The sequence below is a fragment of the Paramormyrops kingsleyae genome, chromosome 12 (genome assembly GCF_048594095.1).
Source record: "Paramormyrops kingsleyae isolate MSU_618 chromosome 12, PKINGS_0.4, whole genome shotgun sequence".
Classification (NCBI taxonomy): domain Eukaryota; kingdom Metazoa; phylum Chordata; class Actinopteri; order Osteoglossiformes; family Mormyridae; genus Paramormyrops; species Paramormyrops kingsleyae.
In genome coordinates, this window is record NC_132808.1 from 24,222,041 (window position 1) to 24,243,007 (window position 20,967).

Here is a 20,967-nt window from a genome sequence, read left to right on the forward strand (position 1 = left end):
AGGTGCATTTTTACAGTAATTTGTGCATTTTCAGAAAGAAAAGGCCTCTACCTGCACTTTGTTGGCCTCCAAACCGGCCTTCTCATTATTGGTCTTGGTAGCCTTGTCTGCTGCCTTCTTCTGTAGATGGGGACCTCGGCCGAAGAAGATGTAGTTGACGAAGGCGTACTCCAGCAACGCCAAGAACACGAAGAAGAAGCATCCCATCAGATAGATGTCGATGGCCTTGACGTAGGGGATCTTGGGTAGGGTCTCACGCAGGTGGGTGCTGATGGTGGTCATGGTCAACACCGTGGTAATCCCTGGCGCGGGAAGGAAAAGCATCCAGGACATCCATCAGCCTCGGTGGCGGTAGGGGGTTCAGCAGATTTCTGGGCATACGACACAACCTGATACCCTTCCAAACGAGTGACAGCCCACTGTGCCAACAGCAGCCCGCCTCCTGGGGGATTCTGGGATTGCTTCATTATTCATTAGGATCTTGATGCCATTGAAAGAGCATTTCATTATCCCTAGATAAACCTTGGTGGACCTTCTATGAGAATTATGCAGAGAAACCCAGATTCTCGTGAGAGATGTGTAATGTTTGTATTATCTCTACATGAGTGCATCTTCTCTCTAGCAGAGCACAGGCTAACCATGTTATGAAAACACAAAGAGGAATTTCAGAACGCCTTCTGGAAATAATCAAAGTGGGAACTTGTGTGTTCTGAAATTTATATACAGAAATCATAACGTAAAAATATACAAAGGTAAGCAAATTCAAGCGCAACACTATTTCTAACAACAATAATATAAAACTGTACATATTATGTTCATGATATTTAGTTTCTTGAACTAGATATTATCCATGTCATCTATCCATGGAGGTGAATTTCAGTGTGACTTATCCTATTACAGTTACCTAACTTCCAAAATCAAACACTAAAATTTAACATAAACCTAAAGCTACGCAGTGCTTCAATCACACTGCTTTCCTGGAAGATAACACACTGAAAATTAAATGCATCCCTACGTGGTGCATCAGTGATTGTAGTAAAACTGTAGATATTTGAGAAGCACCAATTTCCAGGTGTAACATGGCCTTGACGACCAAGAGCCAAAAATGTCAATATTTGAAGTGATGAAAATTCTATCAATAAAATAAAAGCAATTGCAGTTCCAGGCCATATCCTTGATATCCTCCAGCTATTAGGGGCGAGAGCTTGATGTGTTCCGGCCTTCCCCATGGCCAGCCACGCCTCAGTGCGGCCGTGCAGGACGAATACACCCCCTCTGGAGGCTCGTGATAAAGGAGAGCCTGGCTCTTGGCCACCTCTCCTGGCCCGCATTACAGATCTGCTGCTGGAGGTTTGGACAATTCAGCCCTAAAAACCCAGTTTGATCAGCGTTGTGTACTTCTGTGCCGGTCCATCTCTGCTCTTATGAGGTCGAGTACCTTTTGTGTAAAATAACATGTTCAGTAACACTTTAAATTAACTGCACCTTCATAATGCATTCATTATGCACTCATAGAACATTCAGTGCACTGTCATAATGCATTCATAGGACATTCATAAGAAGTATGAAAGTATACCTTAAGATTCAAACATACTTTGACAGCTTTTATATACATTAATAACCAACATTATTTGATAATAACAAACATTATAGATGTATAATCATATAATGTGTGTTATTAAAATATTTTAAAGCTTTTATAGTATGTTAGAATGTTAAGGTGTTCTGTGAATGCATTATGAAGATGCACCGAATGTTCTTGTGAATGCATTATGAAGGTGCACTGAATGTTCTGTGAATGCATTATGAAGATGTACTGAACATTCTGTGAATGCATTATGAAGATGCACCGAATGTTCTGTGAATGCATTATGAAGGTGCACTGAATGTTCTGTGAATACATTATGACTTTGCGCTGAATGTTCTGTGAATGCATTATGACTTTGCACTGAATGTTCTGTGAATGCATTATGAAGGTGCACTGAACGTTCTGTGAATGCATTATGAAGATGCACCGAATGTTCTGTGAATACATTATGAAGGTGCACTGAATGTTCTGTGAATGCATTATGAAGGTACACTGAATGTGCTGTGAATGCATTATGAAGGTGCACTGAATGTTCTGTGAATGCATTATGAAGATGTACTGAACGTTCTGTGAATGCATTATGAAGGTGCACTGAACGTTCTGTGAATGCATTATGAAGATGCACCGAATGTTCTGTGAATGCATTATGAAGGTGCACTGAATGTTCTGTGAATGCATTATGACTTTGTACTGAATGTTCTGTGAATGCATTATGAAGATGCATTAAATGTTCTTTGAATTCATTATGAAGGTGCACTGAACGTTCCATGAATGCATAAAAATGGTGCAGTTAATGTAAAGCATTAGTAAATGTTCTGTATATGTTTTAGGAAAAACATCACCTACGACTAAACATAATATGTACACGTCTCTTTATATGACGCTACAAAAATATTATGCATGTATAAGGCAATCTGCCATAATTTTCATATGTCTTTTATAGAGATGATTGATTCTCTTGACTCTTCCAAAAACAGGGCAAGATACGTTATGAACCAGCAGGACGTGGTCTGCATTTCACTCGCAAACATCAGGATTTGCATGATTTATGCTTTATCCCCCTCCCTCCTTTCAGTCCGTCCTAGACAAACGCTGCATTCCCGCCCCGCGGTTCGAACTCTCGCATCCTGTTCATGCCGTAACCAGCTCTGCTCCGCAACGGATCATCGGCTCTCCCTGGGGAATCTGATCATCCTCAGCTCAGTGCCAAGTCCTTCACCACCCAGAGAGGAAGAGGAGGGAAGGATCAGGAACCTCGACTTCCTCACTCCCAGCTTGCTTCCGGTTTAGCTAGAGAGCCCAGCCTACTAAGCTGTCAGAATGGCCCATGTCTGCTCACCGCTGGGTCTCCCATCAGAACCTTGCCCCCCCCAAATAACTCCTGTCTATTCAACAATATTTCAGTCTCGCTAATCATGTCGTCATTATCTCCGCATTTGAAAATTGTCGAAAATTAACAATAAAAATAATGGATGTTTCACCGATACTCCATCATTTCAGTGTTTCCTGAAAATGTAGTCTGGGGCTCCCCGAGTACCAGGTTGGGAAAAATTGCAATTAACAGTAATTTAATCGACGCGGGAGGCGACATTTTGTCAGGGGGGGTCAGAATCCTTAGCTACGCCCCTGCAAATACAGAATCAGTTATTTGAGGTTTATAGTTTATCTACCCAGGATTAAGACAGAAATCAAAGAGTGGAGGAGGTGGGTATTTAGATGGGCACCTAGGGCGACTCTGGCAGCGGAGGCATCGTAGTTGATCCAGAAGGAGACCCAGGAGAGGATGGTGATGAGGATGGAGGGCATGTAGGTCTGCAGGATGAAGTAGCCGATGTTTCTCTTCAGCTTGAAGCTCAAGGAGAGCCGGGGGTAGGAGCCTGGGAGGGAAAGAGACCCCACAAACAGTCACAGACAGACATATGTAAGTGCAGCAGCATTTGGGGTGGGGGGGGGGGGGGGCAATCAGACGAGTGTGGTGACACTAACGATGCGGCACAGCTAGCAGGATACTCAATAATATCGGCGGCGAAAAAAGTTTAATCAAATAGCACTGCTGTACCACGACGCTTGTTAGCAGGAACAGTGATCTGTAATTGGCTAGACTTCTTTTAACTGTCAAGTGAGGCTTATTATGGGATTATGAAATACGCTCACACAGTCATTATGATGATTTGAAACTTTAGTCCGAGTTCTTTTTAAATTAAGCTACACCCTTAAAATGCAATTTCTATTAAAATAAAGAACTACAATGTGAGTAAAGAAATAACCTTGGTAGATACTTATGCTTTTACTAAGTATAAAAGTTTTTAAAAATGCAATATAAAGTTAGATTTAAAGAAACAATAATATATACAATAATGTAAATTATGAATTTCACAGAAATCATTATTTATTATTGCTCATCATTATTTATTATGTATCGTTACTCTATTAATGTCTAAGTGTCTTTTTACTGTCTAAATGTAATTATTGTGGTACTGTAAACTACTGACAACAATTTCCTTCAGGGTGAATAATGTATGTATGTATGTATCTATCTATCTATCTATCTATCTATCTATCTATCTATCTATCTATCTATCTATCATATTTCTTAAGGGTGGTGCCGTAACGTCAATGTGTTTATATGTCTGTTTACATGTGTATATGTACTGTACCAAAAATCTAAAATGTTAACGACACACAGAAACACAAAATATGAGAAACATCTCTAATAATGTAAATCTTTAAGTGAATAAGATGTCAGTAAAATACGGGTAAGTGCAAACACGGCCGCCGGGGATGTCTGCGTACCGGTGGTGAAGACCACCTTCTTGGAGAGTGTTTCGTAATTGATGATGGAGAACTGGGGCAGCTCGATGTTGTCCACCCCCGTGACAGCGCTGCCACCTTTCCAGTAAAACTCGATGTCATCGGTGGTGTAGCCATCTGAAATAGAAGGTGGAGGGGGGTGGGGGGGGGGGTCGTGTTCCACTGGTTCGCCTTACAACGTGTGACACAGGGGAGAAGCAGATAGAATGCCGGCCTGGAGAAGGCTGGGCGAGCGATGCCGCAAACAGCAGGCGCTGGTGCTGGGGGGGCGGGGGGGGGGGGGGGCAGTAAAGGTATCTCCGACTCTAAGTGGGAAGGTTGCCTCTGTTTCATCGGTGGGTGTTGATCCCCCACCTAATTACCCCCCATCACCCCATGACGGGCCCATGACCCCCCCCCCAGCTCCTGTATGCACAGATTAAACTGTGTCCAAAGCAAAAAAAAAAAAAAACACACATATCTGTGGGAGTTTAAGCTCCCCACTGCTGAACAGAAAAAGCAGCACCCACTCCTGCTGGTGGAGTGAGTCAGTATCCCCCACCTTCCAAGATTATGTAAGAAAGACTAAATCTAAAGTCCATCCTACTGACGGGAAGCCAGAGCACCCGTGCCAGTGGCCCCTAGGGCGGAAAGGGACGGCCGCGTCCCGAGGACCATCTCTGACCTGCCGTCCCCAGAGGTCGGACCCATCCTATTGTCCCACCGTCCGTTTAGGGAATTTCTGACGTATTCCAAGATCCCCTCCATTCCGTAACGAATGAGACACTCGGGTGCGGCGGCAGAATACCGTTACCATTTTAAACTAACTAGAGAAACTAAATCAACCTGTTTGTCCGAGAAATAAAGTCAACATGAATCACGAGCCAAGATCAACAAGAGGCAATTTGGGGCAAAATGAACGATACGATTTGAGGAAACAAACAGTATTTCGGTTGTGTTTGTGGTGGAGGTTAATCATGCTTTACAGCTCATTACGTTAGGGCTCTGTGCCCAAGCCCGGAAGCTCGTGGGCTCAAATCCTGTGGCCAGCAGAGTAAACATGCCGCTGTAGTGCCCTTGGGGGGGGGGGCTAGGCCCTAATCCCCAACTGCTATGCTATGCTAACCTGCTCTGTTCTCTGACCCCACACTTGCTCTCCACAGTATATACATGTCTGTGGGGGCATGTCTGTTGGTTCTGGTGCGCCCCCACTCATAAAGTAACTTCACCCCCCCCCCGAGATGTTTCAAAAAATAAATATCTAGTTAGCAGTCAGTAGCTTGTAGCTAGCAGGCTCATTAGCAAAACATGCTGCTTCAGCATCTCCTAAATAAGGAGCAAATTACCTTCCCTGCCTTTCAAACTTTTAAAATTAAAACAAAAAATAATTTTTGACTTTAAAGTTTTGATCAGTCGTTTATTAGTATTCTTTTTTACTTTTTCTTTTTGGGGCACCACAGTGACACTGCAGTTAGCACTGTTGCCTCACACCTCTGGGACCCGGGTTTGAGTCTCTGCCATGGTTCCGTTTCTGTAGGGTTTCCTCCAGGTTCTCTGGTTTGCCCCACAGTTGGGTTATCTGTGTTGCTAAATTGCCCGTGTGTCTCTGCCATGTGATGGTTTGGCACCCCATCCTGGGTGATTCCCTGCCTTGCTCCTCTAGTTTCTGGGATAGGCTTTGTGATCCTGTGTAGGACAAGTGGGTGGAAAACGTGAAATAGATGGTAAATTATACATTATTTAGTGTAGTGACTGTTTGTGGCCAACAGATGGCCCCCTGAACCTCAGGGTCCCCACGAAGTGGGTGGTTTGGGTGGCAGTAAACACTGATGCTGTATGTTTCTCATGGAGAGCAAGATGTGAATCGTGAAAACAACCCAGCACCCTCTCGGGGAAGCACAAACAACCTCGATGCTAATAATTTATCAATCTCTAGCCGCTGCGTGCCTTGTTATTCCGCAAGCACAAACGAACGACCATGTTTCCTTCTCCTTTCATTCGTTCTGCTTTTATTTTTTGTTCAACTGCATTTGGCAGTGCGGGACGACCCCCCCCCCCTCCAGTGTTTGCAGACACTGGGCGCGCTTTTAACTCGCGCGGCTACGGCGGAGCGCTGAGCGGGGCCGCGGGCCAAGGGCCTGCCGCACAGACACCAGACTTGCGCGGCCCGGTCCTGGCAGTGCCGTGCGTCAATAAAGCCCGAGCCAGAGCCCTGACTCACTCGGGGGACAGCAGATGTCCGCACAATAGCCCCCCCGCCACCCTGCTATTGGGCCAGAGCGGTGCCATCGATTACCCTAATTAGACAGGAAGGCGCTGATTCGGTGCCACACATGATGTCACCCCGCAGATGCGATTCCCCAAATGTTGGGCACGTGACTTCTGCGAGGTCCAGGCCTGTGAGGGAGCCGCTGTTTCACGCGCTGCCAATTCCGAGCTCCACGACACAACAGCGGGGAGATAAATCAATGCCGTTCAAGGTCTTTCTCCCCACGACAGAAGAGCTCCTTCGAGAAGCAAGGCTGCTGCCTCGACAAGGTTCTCTTACATCCGCAAATGAAAGATAAGGTTTTTATTTTGTTTAATTTTTTTGTGTTACATCCAGCCCTTTTGCAATATTTAAACTTCCAACTCCAAATTGAAGAAAGACATTTTATAAATGACATGATGGAGGCTTGATTTAGCCCGCTGGCTCTGGGTTGAAGTGGGTAACTGACTCTCACGGTTGGTCACGTGACTCTCGTTCTGCCGATCTTTCAGGCTCTCATTCGCTCTTTGCACAGGGATCACTAGGTACGACCAGAAGAACACCGTATCTCAAACCCATATTTATTTATTTTTTAAATAATTTTTAGTGAAGCCACTGCGTTTTAGTGAGGCATTTAATGACTAAGTGAATTTAACAGTATGGTCAGTGAAGTCCTGCATCTATGCCAATGCATTTTTTTTGAGAGGTTGCACTTTGTGCATAGGTGCCACGTCTTTAAGAACTATCCCCCATAATGCACCACATGAAAACATGGTGACTGTTACCGCAAAGTGTCTTGGGATTGATTCACACTTAATTTAGATCATTTGGCCCTGCAGTGGGTGGCTGGCGGGCACTACCGTTAAAAGCTGTATCCCACGATCTCACTCCTCTGCCTGGCTATGAGTTTTCGGCCCCAACCCACCGCGGAAGCCCTGCCAGAACTCTTTCCCTAGTCCACTGAAGTCCAGAGCACTCGCCCCCACAGCCCCTGCCAATGGACTCTCCGGAACGGGCAGCCGTTGGCAGAGCCCGGAGTCGCGCGTAAAAGCTGACGGCAGCCTTTGGCTTCCTGCCAAGCCAGCGCTGGCCCCGTGGGGTGCTGGAGCAGCCAGAAAATGGTGGAAGGAACAGGAAACTGCGAAGAACCCGCAGAGCATCATCGCTGCGGTGGGCAGCTCATCCTGTTCTCTTTAGCAAACTTGTTTTGCCAATTTAGTGAAAGAAAGAGCAACTATGGGGACATCTGAAGCATCAGCTAAGCACCTACACGGGCACAGGCTGACACGGAAGGGAAATAAAGCAGCAAATCCGGTCTGTGAATTATACCTGGAGCCATAGTGACCACAGTACAAGCTTCCCACACAGAGAACCGGTCAAAAGTTTGGACACATCTACAAAGCAGAGCGATAGTGTCACATCACATGACCTGGCCACCGGACCTAATCCCAGCAGAGATGGTTTTGGGGGAGTTTTACCAGAGAGTGAAGGAGCCCCAACCCACACAGTGGTACCCCCCCCAACAAATTATTATTTTTTTATACTTTCTTCATCAGTGCATAATTCATATATGCTATTTTATAGTTTTCATGTCTTTATAATCATTCAAAAATACAGAGAATAGTACAAATAAATCTTTCTATGAGTGGATGTGTCCAAACTTCTGACTGGTACTGTATGCGTATTGATAAATCGCATAAATTCATGATTCTGCGCACATACAGTTTAAATTTTTCCTGGACAGGGTGGCCTGGAGCCTATCCCAGGCAGCATGGAATGCAAGGCAGTGGGACACCCAGGACGGGATGCCAGTGTATCACAGGGCACGGGGCAGGGGTCACACTGGATGGGATGCCAGTCCATCACAGGGCACGGGGCAGGGGACACCCTGGACGGGATTCCAGTGCATCACAGGGCACGGGGCAGGGGTCACACTGGATGGGATGCCAGTCTATCACAGGGCACGGGGCAGGGGTACACCCTGGACGGGATACCAGTGCATGTCAGGGCACATACACTACAGGTAATTTGGAGATGTCAGTTAGCCTACCAGAATGTCTTTGGAGTGTGAAGTAAATCAGCGTACCCAGATAAGCAGACATGGGGTTCAAACCCACAGCCCTGCAGCTGTCAAGAGCAACAGTGCCACTCACTGCGGCACTGCACCACACTGGGGATACTCTTTTTAAATACCTCCACATTTTTTGAACTAGTTCTATAGAATGCCCCTAATCTGTTTTGTTTATAAAATCGCTTTAAGTGCCAGGATCTGCTTTACGAGCACCAGCTTCATCCCACCTTCCCTTCGCTGAGTGATGTCACTGTGCTATTTTCCATCAGCGCGTACTATGCTAACTTAACTCTGCTCTAGTTACTTTTAATATTCACTGGCAAACACACGTCAAACACCTACAGCCAAATAGGCTTTAGCTCAGAGGAAAATTCCATTAAGAGGTGAGGAAAAAAGTGCAAAAACAACAGCTCTCCATTACCCACCAGTGTGTTATTGAACTGGAAGCTGGTTTGGAGTGGATTAGCCTCTCCCAGAACCAGGGGTGTCGTTAGGCCTATTTTAGCCTCACCCCCCCCAAATAAATGTGTATTTATTGGCTTAAGTCATGAAGAGCTTTTTATAAGTTTGATATGACCACCCCCTAGTAAAGAATCAGCCCACATATCCATTAATCTCTAACTAGTCCCCTGACCAGCACTATAGCTAGTAACCAGTTTAGCTGCATTCTTACCAAGTTACATGTAGGCCATAATAATGCTGACATGGTCCCAATCTAAAAATAAAATAGTGTGCAAATCTTTGTTTAGTCTTGTAGAGAAGGGTGTGAAAATCGGCGAAAATAATAATCAAATCAGAAGAGTAACTAAGAACATTATTCACACTGAAACAAATACTATTTTTATTATCTACTATTAATGAACTGAACTGAATCCTTCTCTATATGCCTAATCCCCAAGATTTTCCACCCCAAGACTTCATAATTTGCAAGTAGTGAAATTAAAGTTTTATTAATAGAACTTCGGTGCGATAATGACGAGCATGACTGAATGTAGGTTAACAATAATTATGAAAATATGTAACAGATTGTGCTGAGAAAGAGAGGAATTCAGAAGTGTTTATTTACTTATTTATTGAATGTGGTACCATGCACGTGTCTGAGGTGTCAACTACAATCCAGATACTTCCCAGTATCGGCTGAAGTATAAATACCTTCAGAGGGTCTCTGGGGTCTAAAGCCACCAGGTGATGCATGTGTGCTTCTTTTTTAGAAATGCTGTAATGCCGCATGCCTCGGCAAGACCTGCCTTACTGTCAGAGGCAGGTAATCCCTAGTGATCTCATCCCCTTTAAATATTAAAGGTAATGGCTAATTCCGGATTTTTTTACAGTATAATTTTTCAGTGTATTTACATGCAATTTAATATAAAGACGAGCAAAGAGAATAGTTGAAAATGGTGAAAAGGCACAATTTTCTCTTCATATAATGTGCAAAAAAATGAGCCTTTAATGCATGTCGGTAAGAAAGCAGCTTGTTTCGTGCTCCGACCTAATAAGACCATGTGATACAGGGAAACAGCTCTGTCCACTTCATCAGTCAAGTAAATAAGCCATGGTTACGCTCAGGCTGAGACGGCAGCCTTCCCAGTTTCCATGCAATCGCTTGCAACGCTTTGCCCTGCGACAAAAAGCTACGGCCACAAGCCTTTTCAGATTACATCCCACCGATTAAATCCATCGGCCACCATGGAGGACAGATCCGTCTTTTCCTGTGCATACGTGTTCCGCTTTCGCTGCTCCAGCTCGGTGGAAACATAAACAGAAAGATGGCCACAGTGCCATAGTGGGAGAACGGGTTTGAGTGGGAGAGATTCCCTCCTCGCATCTGAGATGTTGACAGTGACTGCATTGATACAGTACACACCTTAATAAACCGATTATGATCGGCGTCTGGCCCTTAAACCGATTACTCAGCTGTAACCTATTTATTTGAAATCCATTTATCCCACCTAGGTTATACGATCATAAACCGATTTCAAATGCCATGTAAACCCTTAAACGGATTACGGTCGGTGTATTGATGCGCCAAATCAAAATCCCTTTCACGCGAATTATGAGTGACCCGGATGTGACTTAAAAGTGACTTAACCCGATTACGGAGCCGGTCATGTAAACACAGTAATTGGGTTATTAAAAACACATGCAGGCACCTTAATTGGGTTATCGTCCTAATTGGTCTATTCTCAATAAATTGATTACTGAGTGCATGCAAACGTAGTCATTGAGACGAAGGTTTTAGGGGATCCGAAAAAAGCAAATGATCTTAGATTGATCTTTAAAGAGGAAAGGACACAGCAAAGAGTCTAAGGGTTTCTTAATATTAGCTGGAGTAGTTTAATAACCACTGACATTTATCAGACATTATCATGCAAAGCAACTTATAGTGCTGACTGGGGCTTAAACTCATGACATTTGCATTGCTAGCATAACACTCCATTTGTTGAGCCATTCACCAAAACTGCGTCTCTCACCTTCACGGACATGGCAACTCCCAGCTGAAAAGGGGTATCTGACTACAGACTGATTTATTTTTCTGCCGAATTTGTTGGTCTCATTATTCATTGACAAGATTAATTTGTTAACTGTCGATTCAACCCCAAACTGCCTTTAATGCATGCATAATAAAGTTCCCTAAAGCAAATTAAAAATCTAAATATCAAAATATGAAAACACTGTATTTGTCATGCGTGCGAAAATGTTCAAAAGAACAGTTACACTCGAGTGGTTATCAATAGGCATAATATTCAGTTGAAAAACCTTCTCTACTGAATTGTACTGCATGTGCAAAAATGTGTTGTTAAAAGTAAATGAATAATTGCTTTTCAAAGTGATTCATCCTCTTCTTCCCCTGCAGGAAAGAGAATGTGAAATATATTCGCAAGACTCTCCCAGGGAAGATATCTCCCTTGTTTTTACACCAAAGTGAAACTGAAAATGGCTGCGGGGGGGGGGGGTTGGGAGGATGCGTAAAGCTGCCTCAGGTGTTTGTCCTGCTCCTCCCCCAGGAAGACACCTTTACTCAAAGTGTGCCATCCCCAGGGAGCGATGGAAGCAATTTGCGAGCGTCTGCCGGTCCCTGGGGAGAGGGGGGGGGGGGGATTCTGAGGAAGCCACAGTCAGTGAAAGATTAGCGATTTTAGCCTTAGAGAGAGTGTTTTGAGCTGTTGGAGACGCAGCTGAGGAGATTGCGTGTCCGGGCTGCGCAACATGCAGGCAGCAGAGTAACCCCGTGCGAACAATCCTATATGACAGCAACCATCTCAGCCTCTTCACCAATTTTTTCGAATGCCACTATCAGGACGAGGTTACAGGCAGTGTAACATTGGTTACAATACTGGTAGGGACCAAATCAGCCCCAAAGCCCACGCCCCTCTAAACACTACGCCCCTGTCCTCTGGCCAAAAGATTACATAATAAGTCAATTATTCCCTCGCCGTATTAAATAGAATATGTATTCTTACTGTGTTATTTTGTACATCGTTTTTATTACTTGCGTTGTATGATGTTGTGCTATATATGAACTGTGTCTAAGAGTAATTTCTGTTACTTTGTAATGGACAACAAAATTTTCTTGAATCTGAATCTTGAATCTCTTTTTGCTCATTGCAGTGGTTTGTGTTAAATCATGCAAAGCCAGCTAGCTCTCAAATTGGCAGCCTCAGAAATCACAGCCCTTTGAGCCAACCGTACGTTAATTTTGAAACAGTGCATTTATAAGATCTTGCTTTTTGTGAAAAGGAAAAATGTGTCTGAATTTACATGTTCTCTCCTTTTCACAAATCTTGTAAATAAAAAAATAAATTAGATAATTTTTCACTTGGATTAATTTTTACATGTTGTGATTCACTATATGCTACACATTGAGTTTCAAAATAAATGTATATGATTTCTTTTTCCTTTTTTGTCCAAATACAGATTCAGATCTTGCAGTGTTATAAATTATACTAATTCTCGCTAGTTTTTAATAGCCATTCATAGCTGTACCAACTGGAAGACCAGCATACATACTGCCTCACTACATATTCACTGAATTATGTGGTTTTAGTTCTCTTTCAAGTTTTGGAAACAAGGAAGTGGTGCAGGTTCATCTGAGCACACACAGGTTTGTAATTATATCTTTGTGGGGACTCTCCATTCATTTCTATGGGGAAAACTCTAATCCCAACATGACGACCTTAACCCCTACCCAGCCCTAACCTTAACCATAAGTAATCAAACAAAATGCAAGACTTTAGTTTTTTGATTGCATTCACAGATCTTTGTGAGGACCTGAAAAATGCCCCTCACAATATCAAAATAACAGGTTTATATCACATTGTAGGGGACATTTGGTCCCCACAATGTAATATAAACAAAATCCACACACACACACACACCTCTAGAGGGGTTCTATAGTCTTTTTCTGCCTATCAGCATCAGATACTCATTACTCACAGCTGTGTTCACAAGTTGGACACGGAATTCCCAAATGAGGGAAACAGACAGTGTTAAAGTTAGGGATCATGAACAGTGCTGGCCTTTTTAGCTACAGCTAAACGTGCCAGATACAGTCAAAGATACTAATGGGGACTGTCTTTCACATTCCAGTAAATAAGGAGCAGGTTCACAGAGAAAGGCCACGCTGATTTGGAAAGGAGGTAGTGGCCAGGTCATTCATCAAGAATATAAATAGACTTTTGTTTGTAAGGAATGTGAGAAATCTAACTCACTAAGAAACTGCAGACCCTTATGAAAAAACCAGTATAGACCAGCATAGTTGGTTACCAGCATGACCAGCATAACGCATGCTGGTTATTCCAGAAAATGTTGTGTTTTGGTGCTGGTGGACCAGCTGCATGCGCAGGTAGACCAGTACAGCTATGTTGATCCACCAGGTACACCAGTGCTAAACCAGCACTAACCAGCACCAAGCCAGTACTAACCAGCATAGACCAGCATGGAAATGCATGGAACAGCATGGACTAAATCATGGAAATGGTTATTTTCAGCAGGGGGATGCATGTTTTTTTTTTATAGAAGCACGCGTATTCTGGTAAGTCATCACGTGAGTGGAGACATCTACTGTACGCAGATGAGAGAGACTGGGGCATGATTATGAGGTCATCGGCGCACGTTCATCACTGAGACTCACAACTCTCGATCTCCAGCGTGCAGTTCTGCTCGTCCAGGGGGTACCGGCGGAGATCCATCATGCAGGCAGCCGTTGTGGTGATCCTGGAAGGGAAGGTTTAAACAATAAAGTGGGTCACATGTTCCATGCATTGACCAATCAGGTGTCACATACGATTCGAAAAAAGTCGAAAACAAGTGTCTGCACACAGTACAGCAGCCTAAGAGTGTCCACTGTGACTTTCCGCTTATTATTTCTTAGTGTGCTGCAAAAACACGCAAAAGGATGCAGAGACCATTATATTTAATTAATTTCAGAAGTTAGCCAGCCTGTCACTCGACCGCCTCATTATTGAGGCCTGGATTCACTAAAGAGCTGCCTTATTTCCCCCATATTCGAATTGCCCTTCACTTCACTTTAGGTGACTGCCATTCCTATCAAATTGGGATTATGGGATTTTTACAGATTCCTGCCTCTTCTTCGCCAGAATTCCTCTCAAGAGTGCAGTCAGGTGTATTTCAGGTGTATTTCCTTTGAAGGCAATGTGTTAGTGTTTCGTTAAGGTGCACTAAATGTAAAATCCCACATTGCAATAAAAAATCCTATCCGCCAGTACGCTTTTTAATAAGTTTCGCGATTAAGCTAATATTCCAGACTTCCAGTGAACACGTTTGGGTGGTGTGATCCTTCAGCTCTGCCCGCTTTTGTGTTTTCTGCGGGATAGACGTGCTGTGGAACATCCGACAGCTTCTTAATCATTTCCCCCATGCCTTCATTTAGATTAAAACATGGTTAGCTTCCCAGTCCTCTGACAGTTACAGCACATTAGACCTTTAAGAATGACCCAAGGGTATCGGATTGTTGGCAGTTACAGCAAAGAATGAGCCAACTTAGACCTAGGGCCGGGGATAAATAAACCGTATACTCAATATTATATTTTACTCATCATTATTGTCACAATTATGCATGTTTATCACATTAGAAAAACTATTAAAGTGCATGGTGCTGTCACACACATTACAAACTATTCTTTTTTATTTAAATTCAAGTTTAGACACAATGATTCATTATTTATACACTGCATTCATCCTGAGTACATTTTAAAGGTATGAACGTTGAAAATGGAGGTGAACGTTTGCCCCAGTGCGGGTATAACTTGACTAATTTTACTTGCTCTAAAACCAGGAAGCCTCTGATTTAGCCATTAGGTTTGTTTCTTTCATTCTGAAAGCTCTCTTTCCTGACTGCTCATTTCCGCTTATTACCCTGGAAGTGCAATACTATTGAAGTGAAATTTCATTTCATTGCACAACAATAATGCATAAGTGCAATACAAGCAAATATCCGGGACTGGTGCAGCACTCCCCTCGTTCTATGCTGTACTCCACTCACGCCATAATAGATGTTAGTACTCTGCAGGTATTCTTCCCTGAATGAGTACTACTTTGTTCACTGATCCTACCACTTATTCTGTAGAAGTCGAAGAAATCCACAAACGGTACATAAGTTTCAAACCATGCACAAGCGAGGTTCAGGCTATAAGCCGGTGAGGACCCACTCTAGGCTAAGATATTTTGTAACAAATAATTGTTCTCATTACAGGTTTTGTACAGGTACATGATGCCTGTTTTTCATTGTAAAATGTGTAGCCTGTGTTCTTTCACTGTTCTTTTGTCCTTTCGAGGGGTAAAAAAAAGCACGATTTTCATTGCTCTGTCATCCTTTGATACATTATATCTTTTCATTGCTCAATCTTCTCTTGAGAGTTAGGCTACAATGTCAGAATCTCTTTCATTTCAAAGAGTACAGTACAGTTTAATAATGTGCAATATACTTTATTATCACTGCATTTAATGTTGGACATATTGTACTGTGCATAATTTATCAATTAAAGTACCATATCTTTGTATACAAAAATCACATTAACATATACGGTCCATGGATGGTTCCTTGCTGGTGGTCGACATCACGGCAGGCCGGTGACATCACGGCAGGCCGGTGACCTCGTGGCTTCCATCCCTGCCGCCTGACATCATCAGGATTTTCTCCAAGCATTCGGGAAACAGGTGAGGAAAAACATTCTCTTCTCTGGAGGTCCCCCAAGCCAGCCAATTGAGATATTGTGTCGTCAGCAAAATTTTCTGATTGGGCGTTTTGAATCCGGCAGATTTGTTCTATATGTAATTGTTCTATATGTAATTGTTCTATATGTAATTGTTCTATATGTCCCGAGGCAGGCTGGGGGCCCTGTTGTGCCGGGCAGGGCCCTGATTTCACTGGAGCCCCAGACCGTAGCCTTGATTACCTTAAACATTAACTTGCCCTTGGCCATAGTCACATCAGTCACATGTCATGTGCATTTTCTTCGTCAGATGCTTCCTGAGGTCGTTCTGCAATGAGCTTGAGGGGGGGGGAGGGGGGGGGACTCCGGATCCTGCCGCACTGAGACATGAACTGCAGGAAAATCAACCTATTTTGACTTCCCTTCCTCTCGCTCCCCAGCCTGCATCCTGTGACTGTAGGATTTTAATCGACAGCCATCGGGTTTATGGCCTCTGCGCTTAACCCCCCCCCCCCCCAGTCCAGGCTTCAATCAGGCCGTCCTGCCCCCCGACGGGAAATCTTCTCCCTCTCTGATTCCCCCCCACCTCCCCCAATCCCCCCCATGGAAAAAGGTGACAAGTACAAAGTCTGAAGGTGACACAAAGCCCAAAGCTCGCCAATTTTAATCCCGCACTGGGTCCTGCTGTTGTACCCTTTGGAAAGGTACTTAACCTCCGGTCTTGCGGGAAAATACCCAGCTGAATCAAAGGGTAAAAACTGTGACTGGCATTAAGTGATAAAAGCATCGAGTTAGAAACTAAAACGTAGACCGCTGCTCCACGGAGCTCACGTACGCCAGCTAAGCAAACGAAATGGAAACGTGAAGGATGTTATCTCCCTCTCTGCCCCGTGGGACACAAGCGCTTCATATGTCTGCCTGGTTTGATTTGGCTTGTATCCTCGTGTCTGAAGCAGAAAATTAGCTTTTTCGTGGCAGACTCACTCTCAGCTGTATGAAAGACAGGTTTCAGCCTCACGCTGGGCCAAACCCCCCTCACGCAGACACGCAACAACAATACACGTGATTTCGGTTAAGGTTTAACCACATACTCAGACTGGCCACCAAATTACAGGAGCCGCAGGAATTGACTGTTGTCAAGGCTGTGACGGCAATTTTAAATCTGATGGCCGACATAATGTAGCTGTTCGCTTCAAGGTCAATTACAAATTTGTGTAGACGATTTAGATACAAATCAATAAATAAATTGTGTAATTGTGCAAGCAGTGCATGTAAACCCACAAGGTGCTTTTGAATCATAGTCACCATTGTAAATATCTAAAATTCAACCACAAATCACTCACACTTGAAAACTGTCCAGAAGATATCCTATTTTCAACATGTTCAGCTCTCATACAAAGAAGAAACTGATTAAAAGCCTTTAAAACCCTAATCACTGCGCCATCTTAATGAGCTTTATTTTCTTATGCGAATCACTAATGAAGCTAGTTATTGTTTCAGGTGAGATGCATTTATCCCGCTGCGCTGTCTGCCACAGGAATAATACGAATAACTGTTGTAGCAGCACAAAGCTGTGATTCCGCGCTGACTCAGCGTGAATGAATTCACAGCATGGAGAGGCTGCCGATAAAGATGGAGACCGTGCGTCGCCAATGACACTGGAGCAGGAAGGCTATTTTAATCCATCGCTTCGGATCTGGGCAGAATTTTAATCAGTTTACCCTTTTATCCGCCCCTCCCCGCTCTGCTCTCAGAGCAGGACTTATGAGATATCGAGACAGGAGGTTATGATAAGCGATGATGGAGAGGAGGGAGATGGGCCAGGCTTGTAGTGTAATGCCAAGTCATTTCTTTTTCGAAAGTCTGTATCTGAAACAGCTCAACGCTCCCCAACAGACCTGCCGCCTTACCCTCAACAGCCCAGGACTAGTTAAAAATGGATGTGGCACATGAAAAACACACTACCTACTTCCTATTAGCTAGACAATCCACTTCAGACCTTTGACAATTGTCTCATAGGAAAAAGATGAAATTTATTGCTGAATGTTCATGGAAAAAGGCAGCCGGGTTGGTAAATAGGGGACATTATTTTTTATTTTACTCAGGTAGCAGGTCCATTCCCATCCATCCATTTAATTTGCCAGAACCTCTCGCCTGATACAGGGTCATAAACAGCCTGGAGCCGGTCCTGGGGAACAGAAGGCAGGACGGGCTCTGGATGGGAGGCTAAGCCATTGCAGGGCATGGACTCACACTACGGGCAATTTAGAGATGCAAATCAAGCCAACTGCATGTCTTTGGACTGCAGGAGGAAATCTACACTGCACGAGAACATGCAGACTCCACGAAATGAGCGGAAGCAGGCAGGGCTGGCCAATTCTATAGGCCTGGTGGGGGCAATCTCATCCAGAAAGGGCCGGTGTGTATGCGGATTTTCACTGCAACTCCCTAATTAGATTACTAATTAGAGTACTGATTGGCTGAAGAGTCCTCACACCTGGATTGGAATAGCTGACCTAAAGCCTAAAGCTCTTGCTGTTAGGCTTTGTTCGCGATTAAGCCAATATTTGGGTCATATCAAATTATGTTTAAGTACAGAAGGCAACGTGGCGGCAGTAATGCACCAGGAGTACGATGATGCTTGGTAGATACATCGCCATGGCAATTAATGACATGGGCAGGAAAACAAAATCTGATTGGCCAACCTTATGGTATCTGTGGCTACAGCTCCCTGACTGTCAATTGGTGGGTGGTGGGGATGGTAGGCTTGGTATCCAGGGGTGCCACTAGAGATTTTGAACCCCATCAGAGCAAATCATATTGGCCCCCAACCCAGACCAATCCAAATATGTTCCAAATTTTTAAGGCCCCTCCCACTTAGGGGTCCCTGGAATCATCCCAACTTTCATTCCTTTATGGCTTCTCTGCTGTATCTCAGTGTGACTCACCTCCTTTGGAATCAGTGGATCTTTGTGTATCACTATAGCGAAAGTCTCAGCAGGTCTATTAGCACCGAAAGGCTGGTCTGATGATAATTATTTGCGGGCCACGCTTAGTTTAGTCCAAGCGAATGCAGGTATTCCAGATGAAGAGCTGAAAGGATGTCCTTACGGCACCCTGGCAGAAGTTCGGCCTTCTCACGTAGCCCTGCCAAGGTAAGCAAGCCAGCTACAGCACTAACCCCGCTTAGACAATCGCAGCTCCCAACGTGACGCAAGTCCTTTGATCTGCCTCAGGATTTGACGTCAACAGCGCATTTGTCCAGGCTGTAAGGAGCTGGGCCCCGACACTGCCAGCGTGCCCTAGAGTAACATCGCTTGATTTCCTAACGGATCCAGTCCCCTCCGACCCATTCAATGGCACGAACCCCCACATGGAGCCGTACTCTGCAGCCGGTGCCTGAGCCGGCGTTGCGGGCCACTCTCCAAAGGTCGGTTAGCCGCTAGCGAAAGGGCCGACAGCCCGAACATCTAACGCCTCCGGTAACACAGCATCCAATTACAACCTGCCGTCTCTCATCCATTACACAATGTGTTCGCCTCAGTCGACAGTCACACCATATGTTATACATGCTATTATTTATGCAATATTATGTGCCTTTGCTAGCTGAGAAAATGAGGAGCGTGGAACGTACTGCTGAGGAAATCTTACTGATTGGAGTAGGCATTTTGCAAGGGCACAACCTTTGTTTGAAAATTGGAGGGGGGGGGGGGGGTTAAGGTCTCCACCCATATAGTGGGAGAAGTAATTACTGGCGGAGGGGAGTTGTATCTGCCGATTTTGATAATCGCGGGGGTTACAATCCTCCCGTGCCCCCCATAATTTACGCCTATGGTATTGGTACATACCTCTCCACCACTAACCCCATTCCAGTGTACCTCAGGCCACCAAACTGCACTCTTTTTTTGAGATGTTCCAGTGGTAGATGACTGGTTCAGGAGGATCAGCCAAGTCTAGGCAATGGCCCACATCCAATTACGGTGAGCTCTCTGCACTCAGAGAAGCTGCCGATCAGAGATGTCGACCTAGTGCCAAATTCCACCCAGGTCAACGTGTCTGCTGCCCATTCTGGGACGTCCAGCATCGTCTCCCTTCAAGGAACCTCAGCCTGAGGTACGTGATCTTCTGACACATCAACCTAGTCACCCACCAGTCGCAGCCTTTCATGCACCCCTGCTGAAACCTGTCCGCCACGTTCTCCGGCATCCTCCCACGGCACCATATACTCTGTTTGTGTGGATAGTTCCCTCTCCAGTTTCCTGGATTTTGACTGCGATTGCAGATTGTATCATTAAAGATACCTCGCTCTCCTCAAATTTACTGAGAATTTTCTAATATTGTGCCCCCAGGGCTGTAGGAGGATACAAATCAGATGCAATAATTTCTGTCAATGGGGGGGGGGCAGTTCAACAACTATAGATTTAGCCAACCTGGGGGGATCCACCAGGATATATTTTGCCCTAGTGAGGGGGAGTGTTCCCCACAATGAATTTCTCCAGCCCAGAAACCTATCGGCTCGCCATCAAAATCCCCACCAAGTCCAGTGGAGGCCTATGAGCCTCCAACCCATGTATGTCCAAATGCGCTTCCAGAAAATATCGATAAAGTCCAGTTTCTGGTGAATTCTTGCTTGGCTTTTCTGTGCCATGTGGCACAATCTTCTACATATATTTCGTGAAATATAATAATTTATGGAAATAAAACTAATAGCAAAGTACAATGTTATGTGTCTATAATGGAGGACATCAAAAGCCTTGAGCAGTAAGCAGTAACGTTAGCTGGAAATTAATAAGTCAAGCAGAAGAAAGACCCACGTTCTGCTGCTGCTCCATTGAAATTCATGATGCGCTGTACCTGCAACTTGAACTGGCAGGCTGCAGGACCGCAGGCATGGGAAGAGCTTGTACTGCCATCAGCAATTATAGATGCGGACTGCACAAATTGGGGGAGGGACGCCGCGTAGAGAGAGCCGTCTGAAGCAGGCACAAACCTTACGGCATTACAGTATAATAACGGGTGCACCTTTTTAACAAATAGTATAACATTTGAACGTAATCATTTAATTTGCACTATTACATTACAGTAATCAATGTGTAAT

General features: G+C 44.5%; 1 protein-coding gene across 1 annotated transcript in view; it reads right to left on the reverse strand.

Annotated features, from left to right (window-relative positions):
• LOC111849393 (gamma-aminobutyric acid receptor subunit beta-1-like) overlaps positions 1 to 20,967 on the reverse strand; it is a 49,758-nt gene that overhangs the window by 9,400 nt on the left and 19,391 nt on the right. The window contains exons 5-8 of the mRNA XM_023822225.2: positions 13,829 to 13,911; positions 4,382 to 4,516; positions 3,313 to 3,465; positions 52 to 302 (exon numbers count right to left, since the gene is read on the reverse strand). Of these exons, the coding sequence (XP_023677993.1) occupies positions 52 to 302; positions 3,313 to 3,465; positions 4,382 to 4,516; positions 13,829 to 13,911 (622 nt within the window). The remainder of the gene's footprint in view (positions 1 to 51; positions 303 to 3,312; positions 3,466 to 4,381; positions 4,517 to 13,828; positions 13,912 to 20,967) is intronic.